The 24,835-nt window shown below is 50.1% G+C and overlaps 1 protein-coding gene across 4 annotated transcripts in view; it reads left to right on the top strand.

Moving 5' to 3' along the window:
- The window catches only part of MICALL1 (MICAL like 1), a 30,399-nt gene extending 5,750 nt beyond the window's left edge, over positions 1-24,649 (top strand). For 2 of the 4 annotated variants that reach the window (XM_065581217.1, XM_065581210.1), the window contains exons 2-16: positions 4,567-4,615; positions 8,658-8,799; positions 10,021-10,124; positions 11,040-11,176; positions 12,746-13,347; positions 13,877-13,940; positions 15,942-16,312; positions 16,626-17,104; positions 18,863-18,997; positions 19,816-19,942; positions 20,394-20,484; positions 20,994-21,067; positions 21,471-21,585; positions 21,994-22,040; positions 22,756-24,649. In XM_065581217.1, coding sequence (XP_065437289.1) covers positions 8,715-8,799; positions 10,021-10,124; positions 11,040-11,176; positions 12,746-13,347; positions 13,877-13,940; positions 15,942-16,312; positions 16,626-17,104; positions 18,863-18,997; positions 19,816-19,942; positions 20,394-20,484; positions 20,994-21,067; positions 21,471-21,585; positions 21,994-22,040; positions 22,756-22,871 — 2,547 coding nt within the window. In that variant the 5' untranslated portion in view covers positions 4,567-4,615; positions 8,658-8,714 and the 3' untranslated portion in view covers positions 22,872-24,649. Of the gene's footprint in view, positions 1-4,566; positions 4,684-8,657; positions 8,800-10,020; positions 10,125-11,039; positions 11,177-12,745; positions 13,348-13,876; positions 13,941-15,941; positions 16,313-16,625; positions 17,105-18,862; positions 18,998-19,815; positions 19,943-20,393; positions 20,485-20,993; positions 21,068-21,470; positions 21,586-21,993; positions 22,041-22,755 lie in introns of all 4 variants that reach the window. The other 2 variants (XM_065581226.1, XM_065581219.1) reach the window with 1 other exon arrangement.
- The last annotated feature ends 186 nt before the right edge of the window (positions 24,650-24,835 follow it).

Raw genomic sequence — 24,835 nt, 5'->3', positions numbered from 1 at the left:
CTGGCCAGTTAATGGGCTTCCAATGTGATGGGCCATTCCAGCCGCTTTCAAACAACTGTGCTGCTGCTGCTCATGCCGATTGCAATGGTGTGAACCCAAGAGACTCTGAAGTTCTGGATACTTATGCATTTATATGCTATCATGTTCCAGCTCCATCAGGGTGTGAAACGACATGTGCATGCAGCAGCTGTGCTGAGTTGGATGGCGCTCAGTCATGGAACTCACTTCTGTGTAATAATGCTAACCCAGCGCTCTGCTCCTTAGGGTTTCTTCTGGTTCTAGAGCGTCTCAGTTTGTGCCTCTCCTATTTATCTATTAGTTACGTGTAAAGCATCTAGCCTGTCTATTATCTGGATGCTCTTGCTGCATGGGGTGTCTAGCGCAGAACAGCTGCTGTGCCCCCAAGTGAGATGTACTTGTCTTGTTAAGTTCTTGGCTGTGAAGGGGAAGCTGTTTGAGAAGAGGGGTGTGATGCCTTTTCATGAAATGATGCAGAGACCATAGCCTGTCTCTTGCCATTGTTGAAAGTGAAGCTAGTTTCCATTCTTGCTCTCCTACGTCCACTCAAACTAGTCCAATTAATTTGAAATTCCACAGGTGGGATCTTATTGCTGGGTGTAGATACACTCTCCTGGAAAGCTTCAGGCAAATGGGACAAGACTTTTGGAAGCAACGTGAGTCTAAAAAAAAGCAATGAGAGCTGCAAGTGCTCAGCACCTTTAGAATCTGGCCCCAGGTAGCTCAAGTTGGGCACCCAAACACAGGGGTGTTAAAAATATGAGCCTAAGCAATTTGCTGCTGGGGTACTGTGGTCTATGGGGTTAGGCACAGGATTGGGAGTCTGGAGATGTGGGTTCTAATTCTGCTTTTGACCCCCACTAGTTTTGTGACCTTGGGCAAGTGACTCAGATTCTCTGTGCCTGTTTTCCCCATCTGTAAAACGGGCAACAAAGGTCAGTCTCCTGGCTGAGACCTGGACTGAGATTCTGGAGATTTGGGTTCAGTTTGTGGCTTTGTCACAGGCTGAGTGTGTGAGCTTGGGCAAGACACTTAACGTCTTTTTCCCCCCATCTGTAAGACTGGAATAATATATCCAGGCATACTTCACAGGGGGCTGAGAGGATTAATTAGCTAATGCTTGGACAGCGCTTTGAAAATCTAAAGCACAATGTAAGTATTTAGTGGGCTTCCCTTGCAGCTTGGTGAAGCAAGAAGCAGTTATGTACGTGGGAGAATGAACATCTCTTCCCATGTCCTTGCACTGCTGCCTTGCACAGAGCCTGTGGAGGGAGACTTTTGGGGTATAGACACCGAAAGAATAGGACAGTGTCTGGCCTCGGCATTTTCGGTGGAGAGAGAGAGAAGCAAATGTACACCGAAAACGAGAGGAGAAGGAGGGACACACCATAGCAACATCAGATCTGAAATATTTAGTCTGCGTCGAGTCATCGGTTCAAATCCCGGCAGGGTCAGCTCAACTATTCCTCGCTGAGAGGAATGCAGTATGCTGTGTGGATTTTTCAGACAGGGTCTTAAAAGCTGAAGTCCTCCCTGCTATGTGTGGCCGTTAAAGAGCCCACAACGTATTTTGGAAAAATATAGGCGTTTGCTCTAGTGTTTGCTGTACAAAATGCCCCCTGCCTCCCAGTATTTTGTGGGCTTGTTGGCTGCTGTCCTAAACCACAGAGGCCACTACTGCTGCTGTATCTATGTAATTGGCAAAGCACTTTGGGATGAAAGATGCTATATCCATGGAAATTCTGACTCCCAAGTGTGTTCTGCTTTGTTGGGACTTGCTGAATCAGGGCAATCATTCTATGGGATGTCTTCCAGGAAACTGATTTAATAATGAGGAATGGTAATACAGATGCTTCATCAGGACAGTATTCCCATGAATCAGATATTATGGGACTGCCTTAGGCTGACGCCAAAGTAGTGATATATATTTAGCGAGGTGCCAGATAGTTGTGAAATTCTAAATTCTGGTATTTCAATCCAGGACTCGCCAAATAAAGCTAAAGGGGTGTATTTTCCTGGAGGTTTACTGACCTGCAGCACCCAAATGCACTGGAAGGCTCCACCCCAATGTGTGTTAGTTACTCCCTCCCTGGGTGCTGTTGTGTGCCCCACGGAGCAGAACTTGGGCTCCTCAGGGCCAGATGGAGCTGTAAAAGAAGGAGTGTGATGGACAGGAAAAGAGGGGGATGGGCTGAAACCTACCCACCATTTGTGTGCTACGTTTCTCACCATGTAGATCTGAGGAAGGAGACCAGGTGGAGCATAGTGTTTGTGGAATTTATTCTCTACAGTCAAAGTTGAGCCCCTTCCACCCTGCCTTACTAGCAAAGCAATCCCAATCACTTGGTAACACTCATCATCATCTTCTTTCCACATGCACACCCTACGCACCCAAGCAGAATGGGCCTGTCTGAAATAAAGTGGTTTTGGGTTGGCAGAAGAGATTAGGGATAGGGGTGAAGATTATTTTATATTTGGCCTGGCTTTGGATGCTCCTCATTGGCCAGTGCTATGGTTGCTACAAACTCCACCAAAACCAGTGCTCAGTTTCCAAGCCAATCATGTACACAAGGAAAGCTAGGAAATTCAAATGACGCTTATTATTTTTGAAAAGGGAGATACAAGGTTAACATACTCCAGTCAGCCTTCACTCTGATCTCATGTCACTTCTCTCGTGTTGCTGAGCGTCTTGTTTCTAAGAAAAACAGAGCGAACAGAATTCTCAGGCCAAAAAAGCCCTTTAGTGTGAGTTATGATCATAAATATTTACGGGGAAAACACCTGTATGGCCCCTTGTCTTTATAAAAAAAAAAAAAAAAAAGCCCCACACAGACAGCTGTGAGCCAGTAAATCCAAAGTTAAGGTTATGGATGATAGGAAAAATATGCCAAATATGGAAACGAAGAGTTAAGATACATCAAATAACCTTAACTCAGCCCTTGTATTCCCACATGCTCCCATTACATGGTACAATGCTCAGCATACATGTGTGTGGGAGTGTGTGTGAACACATCTGTATGTGCCACCTACTTGACCAGGGTCTAGCCTCCAACTCCACTGGTCTTTGGTGAGAACAGCAACACCAATGTTTTGCCTCTGAACAGAGGAAGTATATTCTTGCTGTGTCAGAGACTGTGACTGGGGTTTATTTCAGTGTTTCACAGATTTCCTGTGCAACCTTGGGAAAGTCACTGAGGGACTTTCTTCCATCCTTCCTCATGCTGGGAGTAGTCGTATTACCCATCTTTACACTAAGGCCTTGGCTACACTCGCCGAGGCAGCGCTGTGAAGCACAAGTGTAGTCGCGCCGCCAGCGCTGTGAGAGCTCTCTCGCAGCGCTGTATGTACTCCACCTCTCCGAGGGGAATAGCTTGCAGTGCTGCGAGGGAGCGTGCAGCGCTGCAGGCACTGATTACACTGGCGCTTTACAGCGCTGCACTCGCTGCGCTCAGGGGGGTGTTATTTCACACCCCTGAGCGCAGCAAGTGCAGCGCTGTGAATTGCCAGTGTAGCCAAGGCCTAAGCTTTGCTGCGAAGCTAAACTGGGACAGTAAAGATGAGGACATTTTGTTTTTAGTGTAGCCACAACCAGTCAGACTCCTCCTGGGTTAAAGTACTAAATGTAAGTAAGAGTGGCCCATTCTGACCTTTAATTTCTGGGCTTGTGTCCTCAACCTTAAAATGGAGATGATACTTATCTACCTCACAGGTATGCTGTGATGCTGAGTTCATTGTTTAGTATAGAATGCTGAGATCATCAGCTGGACGGTGCCGTAACAAGCACAAAGTGATGCTGTCATTACACTTCATATGCACACCACAGACATATCCAACTCCTATCCTATATTTTCCTCACACCAGGTACTGGAAATCTTACAACCATTTTAACTCTTTACTCTCCACACTGGTTGGGCCTCCCCTGGCACAGGATATTTTAAACCCTTGTAGATAGGCTACATATACGCTCCACTGGCTATGATTTAAGTTGTCTGCAGCTGCATATGAAATGCCAGAGTAAGCTGGGGTTTAAAGTGTTCCCAGATGCCCAGATTCTTGTCTGAACCAGCAAGGCATCCAGTGTTTAACGTTTCATCTAGCTGCAAAACTGTATTTGATTGATCATCTGCCTCAGACGGGGGCATTGGGTGTTGGGGAGATGAGGATAGAGTTGGAGTAGTCTGAGGCACTTTTTCTGTATTTCTCCATGTTTGGGGTGTTTTTGATACATCATCTTAAATCTTCTACTCTATCACTTCAATACTGGCTGGAGCCTTTAGGTGCTATTGGAATACAGCTGATGATGATAAAGTCTTAATTTCCTGGATTTCGGCCCTTTGTGTTTTTTCAAATTGCAAAATTCTCTTACCGTCTCTTGCCCTGTTTGCAGTCTTAAATCTACTTTAACAAAGGTTTTGTTTGTCTGGGAGTTTGGCTTTTTGTTGTTGAAATGCCCTTGTAATATTGGTTGTTCCATGAACCTGTTTGTGGTGTCCTGTGGAGCCGTTCCTCCCTTTTCTCATATCACCCCTCTGTGATTTCTTGTTCCAGAGATTTTGATTCACTCTCCAAGGACAATGTCTACGAGAACAACCACCTGGTGAGTCACCGTGACGCCTTGCACTGAGGGAAAGAGGGAGTCATGGACGTGGGAAATAACATGATAGAGTACGCAATGTTGACATAAAGTGCACTCAAGGGCTGGGGGATGTGGTGGCAGTCATCTGTACAAGGCTAGAAAAATCTATTCACTCTGGATAAGGCAGAAGTTTACCTGGGTGAGTGAGGGGATCTGAAGTGTCTTCTTCCACACATTCTAAGCTCCCATTAAAGAAAATATAAGCTTCTAGTTTATGTCGTTGCCAAGATAACTTTCCGAGTGGGAAACCAATGTGGCGGCATCTTGACAGCTCCATTGCTTCTGCGGTTCAGAACTTTGCCAAACAGCTGAAGATTGAAGCTAACAAGAGTCCGGTTAGTTTCCCAACCTCATGGGCAGCAGTGCAGCTGTCTAGATTCATGTCAACTTCACGATGCTCCTTGGAAAAGCAGTGCCTGCCTCTGCTGCAGATGATAGTTATTGACAGGGGAGGAAGGCCCAAAAAACAGAGGCTGGGAGTAGAGTAGAAGATCAGTGGCCTCATCTTCCCTGTCTTCCTTGCAACAGACAGGAGGCATGGGTTGGCTTAAATTAGTGGAGACCCTCCTCCTTCACAGCAGCCAGGAGGCTCTTGAGGAGAACAAAGAGAGAGAAGGCTCCTGTCTCTCAGCAGCTAAAGGTATGGCTGAGTGGGAGCTTCACATTTATCAGACACTAGCAAGAGGCTGACATAAAAATGGAGCCCCGGAGCATGGTCTAGGGACAGCACCCTCACCCTTCCCAGCAGCTGGTGGCAGGAGAGCTGCGTTTCTCACCAGGATGGACTTTCATGTCTTGACAAGTAAACAACTGGTAGATGTTTTCAAGTTTTGTTTGATGGGATGCACAGCAAAGGTGCTAGATACATACAAACCACAACCGGAGCGTCTCCTAATGAAGTATCACGCTCGAGGAAGGAGTGGTTCCTGGGGATTGGTGGCCCAAAGGGCAGTATGATCCTAGGGAAGGGACATTCCTGAGGCCAGCACAGTTTCCGGTGAAGTGATGGTCCCAGAAATGGTGTGGTGCCAGGTTGAGCCACTGCTCTGAGAGAAGCCATGATCCCAGGAGTGCCCTCAGTGGAACAGGACTGAATATGGTGTCCTGGGGACGATAGTGCTTCAGTGAAGCAGTGTTCCCTCACCGCCCTTCTGCCCAGCCCCATCACCTCCAGCAAGCCCCGCTGTTTGGTGCTCACTGGGGTGCGAGAAATATGCTTATTTGTTCCCCTTTGGTCTGAGAGGTTAGTGGTGGAATGTGTTTGGATCCCTTTGTGGCTACCAAGTGAGTGTAAACAGGAATCCAGTGAGAATGGAATGGTGAGGTTGTCTGAAAATATCTGATGTGAGAGAGAGCTGGAAAGACAAGGAGCCATGGAACGTAGGCATCACTAGGGCTCGTGGAAGGCTTGGGTTCAAAAGAAAACAAGTCAGTGGGGCAGCTGGGGATCCCAGGGGTTCCCCAAAATAATCACACACTCCCACCCAAAGGGAACTGAGCTACAACATTTGGAGTTCATTCAGTCTCAGGGCTTCCCATACACTGTGCTCCCACAATGGGACCCTAGCTCTGCTCTGTCTTCCACAGTCTTCCACATTTAGACCCTTAGCCCTTCGGCTGTCTGGCTCTGCCTCTAGAGTATTTGTGAGACCCTTTATGTTATCTCGGGGTTTGTTTTGCCAACCCTGGTTGAGACATTTGAGTGGCAAAGTAGCAGGCCTCAGCAATCCTATCTCAGGGCAAAGGTGCAGTTGGTCAGCTACAGATGTCTGGGCTGCCCTGCCAGAGAAGCAACAGCAAGCACAGACATTTAGCTGTAGTGAGAGCAACACCTCCCTCTGCTGGGCAAGCTTTGGTGGCACTGCAGAGCCCAACCATGTCCTGTGCACTGTGCCTCATTATTCCTGGCTGGCAGATGTCCTATTTGACCATGAATTTATCAGTCCACGTAGGTATCCCCATCCTAGTAGTATCTGCGCACCCTACACATTTTAATGGATATATCCCCATAACACTGCTGTGAGTGAGGCAGGGCAGTATTATTGTCCCCGTTTTGCAGAGAGGGAACCCAGGCACACAGAGATTACGGGGCTTGCCACAGGTCATACAGGCAGTCTCAGATGGGGCCGGGAATTGAACCCTCAGCCCCCATCCAGTGCCTTAACCACAAGGTCATTCTTCTTCTCTGGAGATGAGACCGGGATCTCGGCACGGTTCCTAATGGGGCAAGTGCCCACCTGGTTAAAGTCACCATCCCTCGTAGTACTACTGGGCCGTGTTATTGGTGGGATGGTCCCTGGAGACTGAACTCCTTGCTTTCTCCCCCCTCAGGTCATAACTCTAAGGAGACTTCCCGGGAAGAGTAGGGAACATGGAAGAACAAATGAACTAGGTGGTATAGCAGAGTGAGAGGAGAGGGGAAGAGTGATGACTGGAGGGTCACTGAAAACAAGGGCACCTCCATCACTAACCATCCCTGCTTTTTGTTTCCTCTAACGTGCAAGTGTGTCCATAAGCCTCTGTTTTTCACAGGGTGGATTTGATTTAAATCACTAGTCAGGAAGACTCGATTTAATCATGGATTTCTACATAAAAGTGCATTTTTGTTGGTTGTTATAACCTTAATACATATTCTTCATAACTCAGAGATGGATGTAGATTTCATTTTTAGAAGGTACACACTATACATTTTGAAACAGTGATTTATTTTGAAAACTTTTCAGATTAGTTTTACAGCAGTATCGGAAAATGAATGTTTGTTGGTTATTTCATTTACCAAAGGTAATTGAAGGAGATATTTATGAAGTCATTGGGAGGTGAACTATCTCCAATTCAACAGGTTAATCATTAATATTTGGAGGATTTTCTTGCATTGCAGTATTAGGAGGAAAACATCATCAGACAACATTTAAATTGTTTTATTTAACTAAAACAACAACATTAAGTATTCTGGATTTTTTTCTTTAACAGCAAACATATAGTATTTTAACAAAACAAGCGTCCCTCACTTCTCACATTTATCTCCAGACTTCTTCTCCTTGTCCAGATCTATTCCGCCCCCAACATTCTTCTATTCATTGAACTTTTTGAAACTTTGCACTTTTAGAGATCGGTAAGGGATTGACTCTTGTGTACACAAATTTGCAGAGGGACAATAGAGTTGAGGTCTGTTATTTCTCACCTCTGTATATTATTTATTTATTTAAAAACATTTTTGCTGTTAACAAGCATGTTATCTCTGGAGACACAAATCCACAATTTGAGATCTGCAAAACTACGCATCTCTGATGGTATCTTCTAGACCAGTGGTTCTTAATCTGGGATGCACGCACCCCCTGGGGGTGCAAGATGCCCTTTCTGGGGGTACGAGACATGCCAGATTTTTTTAGAAGGTAAATAATTGAAAACACAAATTAAGCACAGGCACATAAGTACAACTACTTTGTTTCATCAAACCTATGTATTTATTAACATTATACATGTTTTTAACGATTACTGTAATATACAAACAAAAAATATATATCTAGGTTTAAGGGGTGCGAGAACATATTTTGAGAACCAAAGGGGTGCAGGCTGCAGTAAAGGTTAAGAACCACTGTTCTAATCTGAGCACTGAGTCCCATTGGGTAGATAGAAAGATTAACCTAAATAATCTATACAGAAGCCTGTGGAACCCCATGAGATTGGGTCCCTAATCCATGAACTACTGGAACTCATTTACAAAACTTTTCTTAAACATTACATGAATATATTGTCTCATACTATAGAATTAGAATTTATAATCCCTATTCCATGATGAGATATCTTTGAGCTATAATGTATCTTAATTAAAACTATCTTTAGATAGGTTTTTTCCTCAAAAAGCATTTTATCAAAAAAATCAGATTTAAATAAAAAAATCCAATTTTTTTTATTAAAAAACAAATAATTGATTTTTATCCACCCTGGTTTTCCAGTGGGCTTCGGTTTTAACTCCTGTCCTCCCTCTCTGGAACTCTCACAGGCCTTTGAGTTGGCAGAGCGGGAGCTGGGGATCCCCGCCCTGCTGGATCCCAACGATATGGTCTCCATGAGGGTCCCCGATTGCCTCAGCATCATGACCTACGTGTCTCAGTATTACAACCATTTCACCAACCCCAACCAAGGTGAGAGCTGTGGCCTGTCCTTCCAGCTTCTGCCCTGACCCCCTCTGTGTTATGTAAGGGAACTCAACCATGCTTTTGCAATCTCTCACTGTGGCAGTGTCATCATCTGTCCCTTTCCACTCGGGTAGTGAGCTCATCACAGCTTCCTGTTTCCAACCCAGTGCTTCTTTTTCTCCCTGTGGAATGGACAGCTTCAGGAAGTGACTGGGCTGTATGTGTGTGTGATTTGGCCTCCTTGAATTAGCAGAAAGTATTCTTGAATTAATCTCCGTTCTCATAGCCCAGCAACAGCTGGGAGGGCGAGTAGGTCTCATGGCCAGGAAATTAGTGGGGAGAGAGCACCCAGATCTTCCCTTGTTTCCATCTTCCTTTGAGGATAGGCATCGCAGCTGCAGGTGCTGTTGTACTTAAGGGTGCCCTGGATGGTACCTAGCTCTTACTGGTCCCACTTGAACAGTGGACAAAGGGTGTGGGGAACTGGAGTGATGAGAAGCTTAGTGCCAGCTGCCCAACAGAGCATCTTTCCTGTAAGGAGCTGGGCTTCCCACTCATCCTTCCCTGCTCTACTCCCTTGATCTAACCCCCCAGGTGCATCCCATGACAGCTTATAGTAAACCTCCTCCTGTCTAATACGCACACCAGCCCTTCTCAAGACAGACCCTGTGTCCGATCTGAGGACTCCATCCAGGTGTTAACAGACTACAGGTGCGCCCCTCCCTCCAGGTGTTAGTGAGTGTCAGCCCTGGCCGTGGTAGGGGTTTTGTCATATTCTGTGGTCTGCACTCAGGAGAGTGAGCCCCAAGGGGCTGTAATAATACTTAGCACTTACCCAGTGCTTTGCATGCTTTAAGCATTATCTAGCTGATCATCACAACATCCTGTGAGGTAGTTAAGTGGTGTTATCTCCATTTTACAGATGGGGAAACTGAGGCACAGAGGAGGTGAGTGATTTGCCCAGGGCCACAGAAGGGAGTTGTTGTCAGAGCTGGGATTAGAATGCAGGGTTTCTTGATTGTCAGTCTTGTGGCTAACCCATTAGCCCATGCCTCTCCCTCCTTCCTGGAATAGGTACCGAGGTGTAAAAAGTGATCAGATCCCATCCTGGGTCACAAGGCCAGGTGATTTTCCTACACCATGTGCTTTGCATGAATCATCCTCTTCTGTCAGCAGCTGATTCCCCTTTTGCTCTGTCTCTCTCTCTCTCTCTCTCTCTCTCTCCAGCCAGAGTCCCTCCGCCCATGAGGCACCCGGCTGCTGCCTCGTCACCCCCTCTGCCAGCTCCCAAGAAGCCCATCCCTGCAGCGGGGAGCACCACGGCACCACAGGTACCTCATCTATTGTAGCAAAGTTAACCCCATCTTTTAACTTTCTGTGCACTGTGCGTCTGGCACAATGAGAGGAATCCAAACAGATGGTCTGTTGCATTCTCTGGGAGATGAGAGTGTGTGTGTGTGTGATTTGTAGTGTGCTTTGCTTTGTGGTGGGTTCCACTGGGAGAAGGGTCCAGCCTGAGGAATTATCTCTCTCTAGAGGTCTTGGGTATTAAATGCTGCTCACCACCTGCTTCATTCGGTGAAGAGGGGGAAGAAAGTGCAGTGTGCAATGCAAGAGGGCTCTCTGAGAAGCCAAAGGTTCCTGGGTAACCCCAAGGCCCTCCCCTTTGGGGATGATGGAGTAAGGACACAGTCACTGGGATGGGTGTGGGCAGGGGATTCCCCTTCCCTTCCCAACCCTCTGCCTCAGGATTCAACAGCAGATAGGGATCTCTCTTCCCTGGGATGGACCAGGGCTGTGACTGCAGCCCCTGGATTCGGTAGGGGTTAGAAACCTCCCTTTCACCTCTTCCCCTCCTGAATCGGGCAACGGTTAGAGGGGGATGAGGATGTCTGTTCTGTACTGGGACAGGGCTCAGGGAGCCTTCCTGAGGATTGGGCTGGGGGATTGGGACAGCCCTTTCTCCGGGACTGGCAGCCTGCAACCTGAATGTGGGGGGGTGAAATAATTGCTATTTCTTTATATTGTCCTGTTCTTCTAAGTGAGGTTACACCCGAAGCTCAGCTGCTGAGCAGATCTCTCTTCTTGCCGCCCGTGGCCCCAGTCAGGATCAGGACCCCATTGTGCTGAGTGCGGTACAGACGCTCAGTAAAAGACAGTCCCTGCCCCAAAGAGCTTCCATTTGAAATACGCTCTGTCTCGATTGCTGCCCCTCCAGTCTGTACTCTCCTTGTGTTCTGCCTCAGGATGATGTTGTCGAAGGCCTGGCGGAGCGGTCCCAGCGCAACACACTCAGCAGCACCTGCGCAGCCTGCCACCAGCACGTCCACCTGGTTCAGCGCTACCTGGCTGACGGCAAACTGTACCACCGCCAGTGTTTCAGGTAAACCACCCCCAGGCCCAGAGCAACCCCCCAGGCACACTGTACCACCGCCAGTGCTTCAGGTAAAACATCCCCAGGCGCAGAGCAACCCCCACCCCACCCCCAACACTGCAGGCAAACTGTACCACTGGCAGTGCTTCAGGGTAAGCCACCCTCAGGCCCAGAGCAACCCCCCAGGCACACTGTACCACCGCCAGTGCTTCAGGTAAAACATCCCCAGGTCTGGAGCAACCCCCCACCTTCACCCCTCAACACAAGCAAACTGTACCACTGCCAGTGCTTCAGGTAAGCCACCCTCAGGCCCAGAGCAACCCGCTACCTTCATCCCCCAACACAGGCAAACTCCCACCGCCGGTGCTTCAGGTAAACCACCCCCTGGCCCAGAGCAACCCCCCAGGCACACTGTACCACCGCCAGTGCTTCAGGTAAAACATCCCCAGGTCTGGAGCATCCCCCCACCTTCACCCCTCAAAACAGGCAAACTGTACCACTGCCAGTGCTTCAGGTAAACCACCACCAGGCCCAGAGCAACCCCTCCCTGCCTGAGTTGACCTGTAGCCACAGCCAAGTGTTACCACCAGATTAATGTTGTCTGTGTGTTTGAGTGTGTCAGAACACTGACACTGAGGTGTTGGAACAGACCAATGGGACAGTCCAGGAGTCTGTCTGCAACCGTGACTAATGACAGGAGCTTTTAGAGGAAGGCAAAACAAACTCTAATACATGTCCTGTGCAATACTGTATGATGGTAGAAAGAGGATTTCTACCGGTTGCTGTCTTATACCCTGAAGACTGAGGATTGAGACTTTGGTAACTTTACACTACATGTTGTATCTCCAAATGTTATCTTTAGCAACTTCTCATTCTTTATTGACTGTTTTGAGTGATTCACCTCAGTGATATCCTGCAGCAGTGAGTTCCATGGGTCAATTGAGGTAAAAATAGCCTCTTTTCTCCATGTTCAAACTCGCTGCCTTTTAATTTCATTGCATCTCCCGCTCAGCCTTGGGCTTATTTCTCTAGATTTCAGCGTAAACAGTGGTAAACCAGATGCCACTACAAGAGCCCTGAGTGCCCTGGCACCTAATTAATCTTACAGCCACCAGCTGCATTGAAACAAACAGGAACAAACAGCTCCGCTCTTGTGGGAGTGAGTGCTTGAGTGGGCTTCTGTGTGTGGCTCTCATTGTACATAGTAAGGACAGCCCTGCTCAGGCTGGTATAACTTCCTTATTACTGATTTGTATTACAGTAGTGCCGAGAGGACCCTGTTCAAACACGTAGTGAGACAGGCCCTGCCCTGAAGAGCTTATAGTCTAACTAGATGTGGCAAAGGGTGAAAGAAAGGCCAGATTATTCTTCCCATTTTATGGGACAGAGGCAAAGAGAGATTGAGTGACTTGCCCAGGGAGTCTGTGGCAGAGTTGGGAACTGAATCCCGGTCTTCCGAGTCCCAGTCTAGTGCACTAACCATACGGCCATCCTTCCTTCCTCAGCCTTGTAAATCTCCCCTCCTGCAGAAGGCCCTTTCCCCACCTTCTCAGGATGGTTTGTGTGTCTCGCTGGCAGGTGTAAGGAATGTTCCAGCACACTACTCCCTGGATCCTACAAGCCTGGGCCGGAGTCGGGCACTTTTGTGTGCACCCAGCACCGGGGCAAGCTGGGCCTGAGTGGGAGGACGGAGTGCAGGCCCAGCCCTGATTTGCAGCACCCGGGCAAGAGGACTGAGGCTGGGGCAGCCACTGTGGGTGAGGATGCCCCCCCCTCGGAGGAGGAGGAGGAAGGAAAAGAGGACGGTGTCCAAACATCCCTGGCGATTGCATCAGAGAGCCACCCACCGGGAGAGAAGGAGGCAGATGCAGCAGAGAAGGGTCGTGCACCCATTGGAGTGGAGACGGCAGCGTCCCCTGTCCGTGCAGAGAATGAAACACCCAGCTCTGAGCCCTGCTCCCAAACTCCACCCAGGCCTCCTCTCCCCAGCAAACCACCAGTGCCCAGCCAGGACAAAGCCAGCCCACTGGACGGACGGCTCAAGGACACTCGTCCCACCCCCGCCCCGAGGAGGGGCGCAGACGCAGCAGCCCCGTCACCACCAAGCTCTCACCCCGTCCCTCGGCCTAGATCCAACGTGCAGAGTGAGGCCTCTGAGCCAGGGCCTGGCCTGGTGAACGGTAAGAAGGTGCAAGGATGGCATGTGGGGTGGTCCCCATTTCCCCATTGCAGTGCAGCTTACGCTCAGCAAAGCCTCTGACCCTGATGAGGCTCAAAGATGCCCTTCCCCAGCCCCTCTCAAACTGACACCCCCAGATCTCTGATCGAACCTTGGTCTTGATGGCTGAGCCTCAATCTGCCAGAAGGGGCAGAGTAGCGTGGATGGGTCTGGTGCCCTAGTGCTACGCTGTATTTGGGCTGACAGAGGGTCTCGATGGCGCGCAACGCTGTCCCCAGCACTACTCCACAGCTTGCAGGAGATGGGAGTGAGGGCAGCTGCAGAGGGTGAGTTTTGGTTAACAAGGTCACCCAGGCTGGAATCTGGCTTGCGTGTTGGGGCTGACATCCCTACACCAAGGGGGAAAATGCTGTGGGATCTGCAGAGAGCAGGAGCAGCCAGAAGACAATAGGAAATCCATCGAGCTTTTCATCTGCTTCCTAATGGCCTTTTGCTTTTCTTACCGTGTATCTTTCCAATTGCCTGTCTAGGTAGGGTACCTGAACCCGGCCCCCCAGTCCCCAAACCGAGAGGGAGACCCACCTCCTCAGATCGGTAGGTCCTTTGGCTTGCCCCGAAACCATATAGACCAGGAGGCATTGTGCGTGTGATTAACTCATGAACTCTCCTTCCAGCCCCACCCCTCCCTGGCTGATCAGCTGGCAGTGGAGAGGGAGGGCCTTGTGGCTAAGTCCTGGGGAGACCCCAGTTCTGTTCCAGGCTGGAACTCAATGTGGGGCTAGAGCAGTGCTTCCCAGACATTTTACTGAGCCCACCCACCAATTCCATTTGGTCTTTTTTGCAACCCACCCATTGGTGGGAGGGCCAGAATCATAGACGAGTGTCCTTTGCCTTCTCCTTGCCCTGCTGAGGGGGCACCACCTACCCTCAGCAGCTCCATCTGCCCTGGCACCATGACCCTAATCCCAGCCTGTGTGGAGGGGAGGCCTTGGCTGGAGAACGTCACATCCCTCACTTACTCTTCAGTGGTGGCTCCTGTCCCGTGAGGCTGGACCCAGCTCCCAACCCCAGGCATTGCAATTGGGCTCGGGGTTGCAGTCCACCGTGTCCTGACAGACGGGCAGCTGGGCCAAACCTGAGTGGTGCTGAGACCCCATGCGGGTTGCCACGCCTGGAGCGGGGAGCTGGCCCCAGCCCTGTAGGACAGAAGCTGCTGGTGCGGGATGAATGCAAGGTGGCTTTGCCCTCCAGACTCCCTCTCGGAGCCTCCCCTCTGCACTGGGCCCACAACCCACATTGAACCTTCCTGCAATCCACTGTTTGGAAACCACTGGCTTAGAGCAAGTCCCTTCTCTCCTTGTGCCAGCCTTTCCCCATCTGTACCTGAGGGGGGATAATGCAGTGTCTGCCATTCAGGAAGACTTGTAAAGCGCTTGGAGATCTTCATGTGAAAGGGGCTATGGAAAGGCAAAGAACACATTTAGTACTCATATCTCAATGTCTATACTTTGACCCGTTAACCTTTTATCCCCAATCGGGGATATTGCAGATTATGTATTCCTTACACCATCCGATCTTAAACCGAACTTCGCACCCCTTGATAGTCTGTATGTTATTCCCTGATAACCAGAAACTTCTACGCTTGAACTCTGCACCATTCACTTTTTTAAACATCGTCTTAATACAATTTTTAAAATTGGATTGATGTATTCAGGATTCCAAGCCACCCTGAATCGGCAAAACCGAACAGCTGGGGAAGAGGAAATGCTTGGCTGCCTGGGGGAATGTTCCACATTCCTGGGCGGGGTTTCTGTTGTGTGTGTCTGGCTGTAATGGTGATACTTTGCACCCATACAATGCTTTTCATCCAAAGATCTCCAAGCACTTTGCAAAGGCTGGTCTGTATCATTGTCCCCATTTCAGAGAGAGAAAAACTGAGGCATGTAACGAGTAAAAGCACCTCACCTGCCTCAGTGAGCAATGGGGCAATTGGGCACCTGAGATATTTTCTTGCATTGATTATTGGGTGAAAACTGATCCAGTGAACTGCCCCCACTGCATCTCCCTCCCCAATTCATTGTGTAAAGAGAAGTGACTTGTGCTGGGGGGAGGGGCAATTCTCCAGCTCAGCCAGGGTGCTCGAAGATCCCAATAAACAGCCCAGCTGGCTGGAGCCATTTGCTTAGGATGTCCTCAGCCCCCCAGCCATTAGCAGCATGTCCGCTAAGCGTGGGAGATAGTTTAATCTTTCCTGCTGTTGTGCGACATGGGGGATGGGAGAGAGGCCACGTTTCCTGGGAATGGCGAATTAATATTGTTTGCCAGACAGTGAAATCAGGGCACAGATCTCTGGTTCCCAGCCTTGTTAGTGAGGCTGGAAGGTTTGTGCTCCCCCAGCCTGTGAACCCACATGCCCAGTCATACCCTCAACCTGTCCCTGGGGGTGAATGCTCTGCAGAGAGAAGGCAGGGGCAGCCCTAGCCTGATGTTTTCCCCCTTATGGGCAATGTTCTACCTGGTTTGTCATGAATTCTCTCTTCCATGCGTCCTCCTCATCCTCTCTCCCTCCCTGACCCCGCTCTTCTCTTCAACTAGAGCGGGAGCTGCTGTGAGACCAAAGGACCCTCCGTGGATTGCGTTGGTTCAGCCAGAGCCCAAGAGGAAGCCGGCTCCTCCCCCACCAGGCAGTGGCCAGGAGACTCCCACAAGGGCTTCAGAGGAAGAGGAGGAGCAGGGGAAAGGGAGGGAAAGGGAGAGCAGATCCGCCAGCAGGGAGCCTAAAGCCTACAACCCCTTTGAGGAGGAGGAGGAAGAGGAGGAAGGTGCAACACCAAAGAGCACGCCAAAGCAGGACCAGAGTGAGAGCACGACAAAACCCACTCATCCCTGGTACCGCATCACCCCTACTAGCAGTCCCAAGACAAAGAAACGTCCGGCTCCGCGAGCACCCAGTGCCTCCCCCCTAGGTGAGTCCCTCCCACACCCTTCTGTGCCCAGCCATCCTACCCAGAACTCCCGCCTCTGTCACCCTTGGACGCCAGGGATAGGCAGCCCCGACGCTTTCACCTCTCCAGCAGGCAGAGCAAGTCCTAATGTCTACGCCAGCTGGGCTGGGCTCTGTGCTACCAAATCCTGCTTCCCACCCAGTCTCACAGGGTGGGTGTTCGAGAGATCTCGCTCCTGAAGGTGCCTCCGGCAGTCTCCATCTGTGGCTGGTATGTGTGTGTGAGGGTATTTGTTACTTCCCGTTCCCCTCTGACCTCTCTCTTTCCTTTGTAGTTCACCATCCCATCTCCAGGCTCTCGCACTCAGAGCCATCCTCCTCCACCCCATCACCTGCCCTCAGCCTTGAGAGCATCAACTCCGAGTGTTCAGCCAAGGCCGCTGGTGACCCGGATGAGGCATCAGTGCCCAAGAGCTCCTCTGAACCCACAGTCCATGTGCCGGCTGCTTCCAAGATCTCCTGTGCAGATACTCCGCTCACCAGTGTCTCCTCCAGTGAGAGCCCTGCAGCCCCAGCCAGCCTGTCCGCCAACTCCTCCTTCTCTTCCTCCAGTGAGCTAGCCAGCTCCAGTGGGGAGGCGCAGGGGGGAGCTCAACAGACCAGCAAGAGCTTTTCTGACAGCAATTTAAAGACGAGCCCCAGCCAATTGCCCCCCAAGCCTCCTGCCAGTGCTAGTCCCACACCCATCCTATTGGCCTCGGACATGGGTGAAGGAGGCCCCAAGAATTCCCCATCGCCCAAGCCGCAGCTGAAGGTAGGCTGGTGCATTTCTCCTAACCCCTCCCTTTCTCCCACCCTCCCCGACCCACAACACATGGTTGTCCTCCAAAGAGGCCCGGAGGAGATGCCCTTCAGTGCCCTTTGGGAGGGGAAACCCACCCCTACCAATAGGCCTCTGGCCTTGAGCTGTTCGCTGTTTTTCCACCTCTCCACCTGGAGACATCTCCACACCGGAGCTGAGGATCAGGCTACCAGTCTCCAGCACTCTGCTATCCTATGGTGATGTCTTCACCCCAAAGCAGCTCCGGTACCACCAAGTGGTGAGACTCTGTACTGTGGCTTTCAGTAGTGACATGCTGCTCTCGACCCATTTGTGCAACGTTGTTGGCAGGGCCGGCTCCAGCTTTTTTATAAAGCCGATCAGCAGCACTTCGGCGGCAGCTCAATCGCGCCGCTTCATTCTTCTGCGGCAATTCGGCAGCGGTTCCTTCGCTCCCTCTCTTCCTCTTCAGTGGCAGTTCAGCGGCAGCTCAAAGAGGAAGAGAGGGACTGAGGGACCCGCCGCCGAATTGCCGCCGAAGACCCGGATGTGCCGCCCCTTTCCATTGGCTGCCCCAAGCACCTGCTTCCTTCGCTGGTGCCTGGAGCCAGCCCTGTTTGTTGGCACAAAATGTGACCACAAAGAGCCGGTCAGGCAGAGCCAGAGCTAAGATTCTCTCAGTCTGGTGGGATAAGCGCTAGTTAAATAGTAATCGTGCTCTTATTCACCCTGCCTCAGAGTACAAATCAAAACAAATGAAAATGCTGCTCAAAGCAAAATAGCTTTCCATGCTGTTTATGATTAAGCTGTGGAACTCACTGCCACATGACATTACTGAGGCAAATAACTTAGTGTGATCAAAAAAAGGATTAAATATTGATACAGATAAGAATAGTATCTGCAGTGACACTGGCTAGGATAAACTAACCAGGGCTATAAATCCTTATGCCTCAGGGGACATGCTAATCACTGGCTAAAGTCAGGAAGATGCACCTCCCATAGTGCAGTGAGGTGCATTCTAGGGGTTTATACTTCCCTTGGAAACATTCAAGGCTGTCTGCTGTCATAGACAGGATACCAGAGTATCCAAAGGGCTGTCTACACTCATGAATTTTGTAGCTACAGTTCCCCACCAATGCAACTCCAGCAGTGGAAGCAATAGTAGAAACTATGGTGTAGACAGGACTTGGGTTTCTTTTAGCACGCTGGTACCAAACCATGCTCTGGAGCTGCACTGGTGGGGAATTACACTTGCAAAGTTTGCTCCTGTAGACAAGGGCTGATGGACCAGCTGTCTACTCCACCATGGCAGAAGCAGGGATAGTGGCTTAGGTGGACCGTTACTCTGCTCCAATATGGCAGTTCCTGTGAGAGGGTGTTTGCTCAATGTTCACACCCTGCTTGGGATCTGCTTTCTTGGGCCTGGTCCCCACTAAGCCCCCACTTCAGACTAAGGTACGCAAATTCAGCTACGTTAATAACGTAGCTGAATTCGAAGTACCTTAGTCCAAACTTATCGCGGGTCCAGACGCGGCAGGAAGGCTCCCCCGTCGATGCCGCGTACTCCTCTCGGCGAGCTGGAGTACCGGCGTCGAGGGCGAGCACTTCCGGGATCGATTTATCGCGTCTTAACCAGACGCGATAAATCGATCCCAGAACATCGATTTCCTGCTGCCGGACCCTCCGGTAAGTGAAGACGTACCCTTGCTCTCTCCTGAGCACCGAATCATCTCCTTGTTTTTTTCCCCCCAGTCTTCATGCAAAGAGAATCCCTTCAACCGGAAGTCGTCACCTGTCACCTCCCCCTCGGCCCAGAAACCCCCCAAAGGATCCAAGCCAGCGCGCCCTCCTGCACCAGGACATGGCTTCCCGCTGATCAAACGCAAGGTAAAGGGGACAGAGGAGCACAGGGGCAAATGTCACCTCCGCACTGTCGGCTGGGACTGCAGCTCTGCTTGCTGAACCCCCATTTCCTTTCCTTGCTTCCAGCGGCGGGAGTCATGTGTGGCTGGCTGTTGAGGGATCTGGAGGATGGGTGGAGAGCCTTCTTGTGTGCGCGCACACTCCCTAGAAGGCCCCTCAGAGGGGTGTACATTGACTTGCGTCACTAGTGGCTCCCTTTGGGAGCTGCAGGTTGGCCAGACTGCCTAGAACCAGCCACCTGGGGCTTTACTTTGGCTCCCACTCTCTTCTCCCCACCGCTTGGGGAATAAAATGGTCTCTCCAGTCTCTGCCCTTAGGCGTGTCCTGATTCACCGTATGGCACAGCAGTTGCCAGACCTCAGGAGGGAGTTGTCTGAGTAAGAGGGGTGTGCTGAACGAGGGGGGCAAAAGGTATCCACACCGCTCCCCCAAGATAACAGGGGGCCAGTTTGAGCTGTCGATGGAGGGAGATTTTAATGCATGTGCTGCAAGTGCATCTTCCTCCAGCAGTGCCATTAGTCTGCGTGCGATGGAGCAGGGTGGTTTCCCCCAGGAGATGTTTGATTTCTTCTGATGCTGTGTCAGTCCTGTGGGGGGGAGTTGGTCACTCCCATTGCTCTGCCTCCTCCACAGAAGAGTGCTAGTCTCCCCTGCTCTTTCCACTGCCCGCCAGGGAGTGCATTGGGGTCCCCAGGCAGGATGCTGGAGCAGATGGGTCAAGGGCTGCCCAGGGAAAGTGGCTGCCCATAGCAATGGGTGTTCCTGCTTGTGTGGTTTGGTAGGTCCAGGCGGATCAGTACGTCCCAGTGGAGGATATTTACGGAGAGATGGACACCATTGAGCAGCGGCTGGACGAGCTGGAGCACCGAGGGGTGGAACTGGAGGAGAAACTCCGCAGTGTCGAAAATGGTAATGTGGATTGTACCAACCGTGGGGGTTGGGTGGGGACAGGGGGAGGGGAAGAGAAGATGTGTCTTAGAGGATAGGGAATTTTAAGATGTAAGGCTGTATCACCCCTGTAATGGGGGGAAATGAGGAAGGAGAAGTTGTGATAATATGCCCTCTGTTTAAGGCTAGGGTGATGAAGGCTCAAGGGAGTTGAGTGGGGGAAGGGTGGGGCCATGCTAACTGGCTTGAGCTATGAGGAAAATGGATCAGAACCATCACTTCTCCATGGGAGGCTGAGAACTGTTTAATTCACTCCACTTTCCATGTGTTCAGGAGCTGGTGAGGTCAGGTTGATTATAAGTGAATCTCTCCCTCCCCAGCGTGGCAGAGCCTGCCTTGGCCTGCTGCGTTCTGTGGGCAGAAAGCCCTGAGGAATGTCTCTGAGTTCTCTCTCTGCCTGTTTGACTGGTAGATAGCCCCGAGGACAGCCTGCTGGTGGACTGGTTCAAGCTCATCCACGAGAAGCACATGCTGGTGCGCCGTGAGTCAGAGCTCATCTACATGTGAGTAGGGGGAACGCACTGATGCTGCCTCCAAAACTGGGGAGGACAGAAGAGCCTCCCTATTCCCACCTGAGACACTTTACCAGAAGGCCCTGGTAGGCTTCCTAGTCAAGGGGTGGGGCTAGAGATCTATGAAGACATTGACTCTGTGTCCAAGTGTACTTGGAACTACTCAGAGACTGGAGCTACAAGAGCTGTGGGCTTCCCCATAGCCAGCGCTCCTGCAGTGTTCCCCATGGCACTTCCTTCTGTAAGAGGCTGTGAGCACCCTGTAGCCACCACTCCTACATCAGTCTTTACTGGATGAGGCTGGGGCTAGCATCGCTGGGAGTACAGCCAAGACTCCTGCCCTTTCACTACAAGTCTCCTGGTGGGTAAGGCTAAGGTCACAGTTGTTACTTTCACATCTGACCCCATGGAGATGGCTTCCCAGAGAGGACATCTGCTTTCCGGAGGGATCTCTCTGAGCCTTGCAATGGGTTTTTGATGGTGTTTCTCTTTCTTTGCAGTTTTAAGCAGCAGAACTTGGAGCAGCGTCAGGCTGATGTAGAGTACGAACTGCGGTGCCTTCTCAATAAGCCGGGTAAATCTCTTAGTACTGGTGAAATACCACCCTGAGCAGGTTCTCTGTCCCCGCAATGCCCATTATACCTTCAGTCATGGCTAGTCCCTGGGTAAAAGGGACCAAATGGGACTTGCCTTTGATGGATATTAATACTCCTCCTTAACTGGCTGCAGGGCGGCTGTTGAGTAACATGAGATAGTCCCTCCCCAGCATCAATTCCTGAGCATGCTCTCTAGACTGTATTCCCAGTCCCCGCATTTAGAGGCCATCATTCTAACCTAGTGTAGAGGTCCAAAGAGTCATCTGCTAGGCTCAAGACAGGAATCAAACCCAGGTCTCTTGTATGGTACTTTGGAGCCCTGAACTCCTTGCCCAAGGGAAACTTAGTCGTTTAACTCCCTGTCTTTTCTGGGGTGGATAGCTAAGGACTGGACGGATGACGACCGAGAGAGGGAGACAGTGCTGATGCAGGAGCTGGTCACCATTATTGAACAACGTAATGCCATTGTCAACTGCCTGGATGAGGACCGGCAAAGGTAACACGGCGGAAAGGGGGAGATCTGTCTGAAACCCAGCTGCCTTTACAGCCCTGTCTGAGTGACACAGTGGAAAAGGTGGTGCAGCCCACCTGTATGGGGTGAACTTGTACTGTGAAGTGCAACACCATGATGCCACTGTTAATGACAGACCTTTCCGAGGGTCCCCCAATCCTTGTTCCTGTGAATCACTGCTAATGACTTGTGGGGATGGTGTGTGTCTGTATCTCTGGATGATGTCTGTCCTGGTACGTGTATATGGGGAATATGTCATAACTGTAGCAAGGGATTATGGGATACCAATGACCATACCAGTCATGAGCAGTGGGGAGCTCTTCTCTTCCAGCAATGTTGTGGCTGTTGTCCTCAGCGTGGAATCTCTCAACTGTTTCCCACTGTTTCTTTCAGAGAGGAAGAGGAGGATAAATTGTTGGAAGCCATGATTAAAAAGAAAGGTAAGAAAGTGAATGGGAGCCACATTCCAATACTGGAGGACTTCAGAGTCCTGGCTGCTCTCTCACACTCCCGAGGAGAGGGCAGAAGAATAAAGGGCATTAGTATAAATGCACATGAACATGTGTATGTGTTTAGGGATTTATTCTATTATATGTAGGTTCTTATATCACACCCACCACCTCTGAGCATCTTCCACAAATGCATTATGCAATCTGACTAACGCCCGTCACCTTTTCTCCTCTCCTCCTGTTCCCAGAGGGAGAAGTGTGTTAGAATGTATAGATAATATACACACATGTTGCTATGTGTTTGTTAGAGAAGGCAAAGTCAAAGAAATGTGCTTTTCACTTGGAGCAGAAGGTGGTGAGGTTTGTGTTGGTCCTTAATTCCTGTGGGAGTTCATTCCACAGCCTGGGAACAGCTCCTGAGAAAGCTCTGTCTCCTGTGTCTAATCTCAGTGACCTGCAGTGAAAGTGTAAGTGTGTGTGTGTGTGTCTCCCTCTCTAATCTCAGTGACCTGCACTGAATGTGTGTGTGTTTTCATTCAGGCACTGGTGGCTCACACAGATGTATGCATCAAGTAGTTTAGCCCTAGTCTGTATACATCACACAGGTGGAGGCATGTCTCTATTGAGGGTATAGGCACCAGTATGCATGCATCACTCCTGGGCTCTGTCTTTTAGAAAATAACCTCTCCTTGCAACTCTTCTGCAGAATTTCACAAGGAGTCTGAGGGCAAGAAGAAAGGAAAGTTCAAGCCCATGAAGGTGCTGAAGCTGCTTGGCAATAAACATGAATCAAAGAGCAAGTCACCCAAGGAGAAAAGCTAGAGCAGGAGAAAGCCAGAAGCAAGGATGGATGCACTGCTGTCTGACTGCATCAGCCCTCCCTGTGGCTGGCTGGATACCTGCCACTGGGGCTTCTGCCTCCCACTCCCCTCCAGAAGCTGTCTCTCCCCTCTCGTCAACCCCCACATGCCAACACTGATTTCTCCCAGGGAAACTTAGCTTTCAGCCACAGACATGGAGTTGCCCAAAAAAGAGGAGACATGGCGAGTCTGATCAACAATACCCCCCCTTCCTAAGGCTGTGGGGAGCCTGATCAGAGGAGAAAAGATACTATCCACAAGCTTTGGGGAGTGGGGAGGAGGTGAAATAGCTTTAGGAGATATTACCCAGTTGTGTGTTTATTATTATTATTAACTGTCTGAGCGGTAAGTAAAGGATTTTGGTATTTGTGGGAAACTTGCACTAATTGCCCCGTCCCTCACTCTAACTGTGATAGTCACATGTGCCTCATACCCTCTGCCTTGGGGGACTGTACACAGTTGTCCCTCCCCAACCTCCACTTCGTTCCCTAGCAGTCTGAATTCCCACTCTTAACTTTGGTAAAAGACTCTGGGGCTTATAAACAGGATTATTTTATTGGCACTAAATTCACATTAAAAAACTAAACAAAAAGGAAAGAAACCCTAAAAACTTTCCATGCCTCAAGTTCCTTAAAAAAAAAAAAAAAAGTAACCACTGTCCTGTTTGTGGAGAGATTCCCCTCCCCCTGATGACACGCACCCCACGAGCTTCAGGGCTGGGAGGGATCAATGACGGGGCCAGGCAGAACGGCTAAGGAAAAGGGATTATGGGGAGTCCAATTGGACATGTCCAAGATACCCCACCCAGGACATTTAACCCTCGCTGCAAGACTTTATTCAGTGCCAGCAAGGTTGTCCTGTTGCCTTGCTCGCTAGTGCTGCCCTCTGCCAGCTTGGGGAGTGGGGAGGGAATCTCAGCTGGCCCTTCTCCAGCTTTGTTTGTATTTATATTTTTAAAAGTGCAAAAGGGGGGATTTGGTTTTTTTTTTTTTTTTAATAGCTTTGTTACTAGATGGATTCAACCCTACCCAGCTTTTTAAACCCTTGTTTTATTTGTTGTGTGTGTGCGTTGGGGGATGGGGAGAGCAGTCTTCCCTCCTTCCTTCCTTTTTTCTGCCTTCTCCAAGGTGAGGAGCTATTTATTGAGCCGTTTGATTGGTCTGAGTTAGACACTGAGTTTTGTGGGTGTTGGTTGGTCAGCTGTTGTCTTGCCTTCTTAGCAGAGTAACTACCAGCCCAGAGCAAACTGCTGCATTCCCTTATAAAAATACTACAGGTTTGATCCAAACCACTCTTGCTTCCAGCAGTGTCTTGCACACTTGCTGGAGTATATTTTTATACAGGGATCCCTGTTTACAAAACCATTGAGGGAGCTGAGTTTATCATCTTGGTCCCAAGGGCCACCAGTACTGGTTGGGGCAGCATACTCAGCCCTAGGAATGGAGGGCCCCATCATATTCTTGCAACCCCCAACTGGCTGCTCCAGGAGCAGTGGCCACCTTTCTATGATCATCTCTTGGCCAGGGAGATCCCAAAGCACAACTTACCCTCTCCAAAGTAAAGCAGTCAATTTGGCCTTGTAGCGTGCAGCTGAGCCACTGTCAAAGGCCATTAGAATTGCTGCAGTCTGACACCCCCAGTCCTACTCCCGTCAGTATTTTGATTTGTAAACTGTTACACTGTACTAACTCTGGGATTGCCAGTCATTGCAGAAAAATAAAACCAGTGGAGTTAAAAAAACTACTGCCACCCTGTGTTGCTTATCCTTACCTGTGCTTGGCTCACCTTAGGTACCTGGCTAGCTCAGTTGGTAGCACATGCACCTCTTAATCTCAAGGTTATGGGTTTGAGCCCAATGTTGGGTACTTGCCTGGCTTGTGGAGGTTTGGTGGAGTACTGCTGACAAATAGTTCAACCTCTGAACCT

The sequence above is a fragment of the Chrysemys picta genome, chromosome 1 (genome assembly GCF_011386835.1).
Source record: "Chrysemys picta bellii isolate R12L10 chromosome 1, ASM1138683v2, whole genome shotgun sequence".
Lineage (NCBI taxonomy): Eukaryota > Metazoa > Chordata > Testudines > Emydidae > Chrysemys > Chrysemys picta.
This window is presented reverse-complemented; position numbering and strand designations above follow the sequence as displayed.